At 37.1% G+C, this 6,329-nt stretch overlaps 1 protein-coding gene across 1 annotated transcript; it reads right to left on the bottom strand.

The window, feature by feature from the left end:
• Nucleotides 1-210: 210 nt before the first annotated feature.
• TMEM119 (transmembrane protein 119) lies at nucleotides 211-4,653 on the bottom strand. The gene is made up of 2 exons (XM_063457088.1): nucleotides 4,568-4,653; nucleotides 211-1,641 (listed from the first exon to the last, which is right to left on the bottom strand). The coding sequence occupies exon 2, from the start codon at nucleotides 1,618-1,620 to the stop codon at nucleotides 745-747; it is 876 nt and encodes a 291-aa protein (XP_063313158.1). The 5' UTR covers nucleotides 1,621-1,641; nucleotides 4,568-4,653; the 3' UTR covers nucleotides 211-744.
• Between the last annotated feature and the right edge of the window lie 1,676 nt (nucleotides 4,654-6,329).

The raw sequence follows: 6,329 nt of genomic DNA, 5'->3' as shown, positions 1-6,329 counted from the left end.
TTCTTTAAGCAACTGAATGTAAATCAAGTGTTTAATCAATTTCAGTAAGAGGAATCACTCAATTAAAGCAGCGCAGATATTTTACTCTATCATTAAATATGCAATTGCAAATCAAACTGCATTATCTTGGCTACACTGGTACCTGTTCTATAAAATATTCTGAAAGATGTATTTTCTTTAGTACCCACGAGTATTTAGTGCCCCAAAAAAACACCCCAAAAAACCTACTTATCTGCCAGCTATACCTATTACTTCTCATAATACTTAGTCAAATGTATAATACATACACAATGAATTTGCTACATTTAAATTTTTATACATGTTTATATAAGTGTACCTTATTTGGATTAATGAGTGTCACAGAAATGAATACATACAAAATAAATCTTTTAAATTCAAAATCTGGCCTATTAAACTCTCAATTCTGCAAGAGGTCTTGCAGTGGACCATACAGACAAAATTGCCACAGCAGTCTGTACACAATCAGTTATGTTTTCACTTTTGTTCCAGTATAATTTAAGTAGAAACAAATATTTGGCAGCCAGGTTCTTCAGTGGTTGAATTGGTGCTTTTTATCATCACAGGCCGTTTTCTTTCAAGTAAAATATGTAAAACAGTACCTCTTGCTGGCATTGTAAGTTTATTGTCTACGTGGCAAAAATAAAGGCTAATGCATAGCTCCACAACTGTTCTATGTGTTTTGAAGAGCAGTAGTTCTCACTTTCAAGTTTATGCTTTAGAATATTAAACACCACCTTCATCTGATATTTGCTGTGACTCTTGTTCTTCAGAGGAGTTGTTATAGGATGGGTTGCCATCACAGGACATGGGCTTTGTCTCTTCTGCACTTTGACCAACCTCTTCCTGGACCTGTGGCTTGTCTGCTTCTAAAGAAGATTCCTGGGAATCATTTGCTGGCTTGCTTTCCTCTACCTGCTCAGCAGGTACTTCCTCCACTTTCTCAGTTGGAATTTCTTCTTGAGCATGACCAGTGGTGGTTTCTTCCGCAGCTCTCTGATCAGTATCAGGAGTTGCTTCCTGAGCCACTACAGGCTCATCCTGCGTTTTCTGGTCATCTTTAATACTAGTACCTTTTGTTGGTGATTTGAGGTTCTGGGCAGCATTTAGGATGTCGGCCTGGAGTTGTTTGGTTGAATCCACTACTTCTTCTATCTGAGCATCTTGAGCTTTTTCAGGGATCTCACTAAAGGACTTGACTCCACCAGACTTGTCATCATGGTTGACATATTCCTTCTGAGAGAAGGATGAAGGGTAGTAGGCAGAGGCCTTATGCCTGTGGCTCATAATTACTGCAGCACAGACTATGAATATCAGCAGGATAGCCAAAGATCCCACTACAATGACAAGCAACATATATTCTTTTAGAAACTTTGTTATGCTGCTAAGGATGTTCAAATGTGTAGACGTTCCATTGGAACTGTTTTCCGAGCTTTCTGTTGTAAAACCAACAATCTCATAGCTTTCAGTGGGAGAGGACATAGTGGCACTTTCACCATCCCCACTTCCAACTTGCAATTCTGTTTCAGACGAAGTGTATCTGGCAGTGCACGGGGAATATGTGAAGACTAGGAAAACACACAGACTCACTAGAAATCCCATACTTATTCCAACAGGTGGGTTCTGTTAATACAGAGAGGAGAACAGTGAATCATTACCACATTTAAAATAAAACGTGCTTTCTATAGAAACAGAATACTTAACACCAAATTCTAACTAGTGAATCGTAGTGAATTACAAGTCAAACTGCCAAATTGAGACTAAAATAAATGATTTGGAAAAGTGCAGCTATTCTAGCCTGGATTTTGAAGTCTGGGTTTACATTTATCACAACTGGTTCAGTGAAGACACTGTTATGTTACACATTACTTGGACAATAGTTTTTTGAAGCAGAGTGTTAATTTTAAAGTTTTTAAGTCACAATTGGCCCAGACAGAAACATTTTCAATCTCCGCTCTGTTTCCAATTTGGCATTTTAATGATTATTTATATGATATAGTTAGGTCTCACATTTTTTTGCGATTCCTGTTTAGTTACAGTTTGACAGATTAATTAGTGATATAGCCTTTCTGGCCTCTAGCTAGCTAGTGCTCACTGAATAAAAAGGCAAACTAATAACCATCCCTCAATAATGTATAGTCACCATGCCAATGTCAAACTATGCCTTTTGATGCTGCTTCAGTAGCAAATATTGGTGGAGCTATCTTGATAAATCATAACAAAACTGCATTTCATTATTTTAATATATCTTATCATGTTAAAAGAATAACTCTCTGTTCTTCAGGATCAAGGGTGAAATGGAATGGTATTTCTTATAATGTTGCATCTGCTATCATGGGGTGTACCCCTTCATACAACATAATTCTAAGACGTCATTTAAAGTTATACTGTATAAATTCTTTCATTTACACAATATAACATAATATATCTAAGCTTTGCACAGGCATGAAATAGTACCGGAAGGAGCTAATATAGTAGCACATGTTGTCTGCTATTTATTATATCTATACATAAAGAAGAAGGGTACTCTGGGAGCTTAAAATGCATATCTGCAATGACTTGTGAGAATTTTTCTGATTTTCCGAAAGAAGACACACAATGTGAGGGCCCCTGCTATAAATACTACTTACAACTGCCACCCCTCTACCCTGTCAGTTCCCATAACAGTAGTGTCAATTGGCGTTCTTTTCGCTCTAACTTATTACTTGATACAAAGTTTCACAAATGTGAATATACTTAAAGGAACAGGGGCATGGCTGAACAGCTTTTTTTATATAGTGTTATATTTTGTATTATTCAACATCTGCCCTCTAAGTTGATTTACATCGAGGCTTGCCTGATTATTTTGTGCATATTTATGAGATGACTACATGGACTGTTTAAACCATTTTCCCTGTTAAGCAATGGATACACTCTGAATGTTTATCCAATGTACATACCATTAACTCGTGTCTGTGTAAGCTGACCTTTTCCTATGATGTGTATCACCTACTTGGCTTTTGTCATAGTACGTATTTTCTCTTTTAAAAATCCATACAAATGTATAAAATACAATAAAAAAAGACACACACACAAGATAATTATTTCATGTTATTTACCGACGTATAATTCTGATACAATAGGACCTTTATCAATACTTCGATAAAGATCTTATTGGATCGAAACATTGTCAAACAATCTTAACATGAGTGCAAAAGCCTACTGGAGAAACATTTTGTATCAATAATCTGATGTCGTCTTTGTCTAAAAATGACTATATTGGACATTGGTCTTTTTACACCCAAATGAAAACATTGTCATCTGCTTATTCAGTAAAATGAAACCAGAATGTGAATATTTAGGTTAAAGCAGCTAAGTTGGAAACATTATCCATCCTTTCTGTACTTACAACTAGACTATTTTAGAGTAAGTGTTAGCTTTCAAATTTAATGCCACTACAATTCGGAGTTTAGTTTTGGAGTGACATCCACTCCACTTTAAATGTATTTTCTTTCAATTCCGGCATAGCTAGCGGATTCCAATATCTGCGTGGATCTCCCAAAAATATTCTAACAGGAAGTTTGGTGTCTTGGCAAAGTCTGTAACTCTTACCCCCTCCCCCTTACACCCAATGAGTGCCAGATGGGTGTGCTCTGCACTCAGACACAGTACGTTTCTCATCATCCTGGCACTTGAAGATTTAAAAAACCTTAACAAGCTTCTCCAGTGCCTGCCTACCACATCTGGGCTCTGTCTGCCTCTTTGTTACAGAGGCCAGTCCCCAGAGATGTCTGATCCCAGGCCCGCAGGTTAGAAAGGAGAACATTTTCACATCTGGAGGAAGCAGTTGGATGGGAGGCTAAAGTAGCCAGTCTAGGATTTTAAAAATCTGCTGTTTTTGTTTTTCTCAAATACAACTTTAATGAAACGACGTCAAACATCACAAAAAGGCAAATTATCTTAATAAACATAAACGCATACCTAATATATGTATCACATGGTATGCATGTACAAACAATTTATATAGATTGATGGAGTGATGTCCTCTTTGTTATAACACACTGTACTATACAGAACAAATTTGTTTTGTAACAAACAAAAAATGCACATATGTAAAGGGTAAAAAAAAATAGACGAAAAGTGTTTTTGTAAATAAAAAAAACCCCAAAACATATTTAACAGTATCTTTACAAGCAAACAAAACTCTACAATTCTAACAAAACTAACAAAATAACCTGGAAAAAGTAGCAGTCCAGACATATGAAGTCTGAAAAGTAATAGGAGTATGGAGTATTGGTTTAGCTGCTCCAGAACAGAGTTGGTTAATAAACAGATATTTTCTAGGGCTGAAGTCCAAAGCATCAAGAAACCTCTGTACACTTGTATGAAATGCTTTAAAGTTTGTTCTTCAAACATTTTTTTGCCTCCAGGAAACACTCCAGCTGTTTCTAATGGCACATATTACAAGCAATAACCATCAGCCTAATGCACACTACTAACCTATAGCCTAATTTCACATGAATTGCTCTTGCATTGTATTCAGTTAGAGGTGGGGGCATTGAGAACTTACTGTATGACCAAGTCTTGCAATTTCCTGCAGCCTCCGTTGGTATAGATATCCAGTCTCTCAACCTTGCCTAGTGAAGACTGTTCTCATTAAGGCAGAAAGAATACAGGGGGCAGGCTCAGCTCTTAAAATAAAATCCCTCCTGCCTTTTCTGTACATCCTTCAGGATCCAAAGGCGTGGACAATTAACCCTTTTACTTTCAGTAAATTCAACCCTAGTACCAATTATTTCTCCATTTTTTTTTTTATAATGCAAGCTCTTTGTATCAGGGTCTTTTTTAGAGTGCAAGCTCTTTGTGTCTACTTTTATTATTATTATTATTTTATTGTTTATATAGCGCCAGCAAAATCCGTAGTGTTGTACATGGTCTTTCTCAAAACTGTGCAGTATACAGCCTTGTGCTTCAGTTGGAGTACAATTCCCATAATTCTCGGCCATCCAATGCCTGTGAAATCTTGTCAGACAACAACTTGAGGGACAAAGTTGAACATTTCTGGTTCTGCATATATTTTGTCTAGGACAGCTGCATTAATACTATTGGATGAAATAAATTCATAGTAATTAAAAAAAATATATATATAGTTTACATTGTTGTATGTACATTCTACAAATTGACTTCTAAATTCTTACAAATTCTGTTCTCTTATTACAGTCCTCTGACAGAAGGAGGGTATAGTGAAGGAGCACAGAACAGTACAAGAAAACACAATTTAGTTATTTAACTCTTTCTTGACACAGTGACCTGAATTACACTGCAGTCTATAAAGACCCCTTTTTTTGGCAGACCCCTTTTCCAGTGACTATACCTAATTGTTTCTGCATTTATAGGAATCAATGAAGTAGGACTTAAAGGGGCACTATTGTCACCAGAACAACTACAGCTTAATGTAGTTGTTCTGGTGAGTATAATTGCTCCCTTCATGCATATTAATGTAAACACTGCCTTTTCAAAGAAAAGGCAGTGTTTACATTGCCCCTAGGGACACCTCCAAGTGGTCACTCCTTAGATGGCCACTGGAGGTGCTTCCTGGCTCAGGGCTGCACAGTTAGCAACCCTACCGTTCAGCACCCCCACTCTGCATGGAGACGCTGAATTTTTCTCATAGAGATGCATTGATTCAATGCAACTCTATGAGGAGGTCTTGATTGACCAAAACGGCATTTGACCCGCCCCCGTTCTGATTTTAGCCAATCCAATGCTTTCCCTATGGAAGCAGTTAATTGGCTAAAAATCTGCCATTTTGATGATGTCACAAAGGGGGCGGAGCCAGCGCCGGCGGTCAATCAAGAAATAAGGGGAGGTTTTTTCTATAGAGAGTTAGGGGGGCAAGCAACCTAAATGGTGGGTTTAGCACTATAGGGTCAGGAATACATGTATGTGTTCCTGACCCTATAGTGATCCTTTAAGGGCTCCACATTTTGTAGCCATACTTGGCCATATAAATAAATTTGTTGTATTTACACACATACGCAGTCAGACATAAATTACTGATAGTAACATAATTTTAGCCACATATGATATGTTTAAAGGAATAGCTGGCTCCTAGAGAACTTTGGCAAATGTTTGGTTTTGGACTTATGGGTTGAGAGTAATTATTTGTAGCTGAGTCCCACAGTATTGTACAATGTGAAAAACATATCCAAATGAGATTTTAAAGAAAAACGGTGTAAAATGCGATGAAAAGCTAATAAAACTATTTGAGGGAATGGTATAGCAAGAATTAAGCAAATTCCAATCAGTGCCATAACAAGCTGAGGTTGAAA

Source organism: Pelobates fuscus, chromosome 5, assembly GCF_036172605.1.
Source record: "Pelobates fuscus isolate aPelFus1 chromosome 5, aPelFus1.pri, whole genome shotgun sequence".
NCBI classification, from domain to species: Eukaryota; Metazoa; Chordata; class Amphibia; order Anura; family Pelobatidae; genus Pelobates; species Pelobates fuscus.
This window is presented reverse-complemented; position numbering and strand designations above follow the sequence as displayed.

Coding starts and splice junctions, on each gene's coding strand:
- TMEM119 (XM_063457088.1), bottom strand. CDS start 1,620: ATGGGATTTCTAGTGAGTCTGTGTGTTTTCCTAGTCTTCACATATTCC.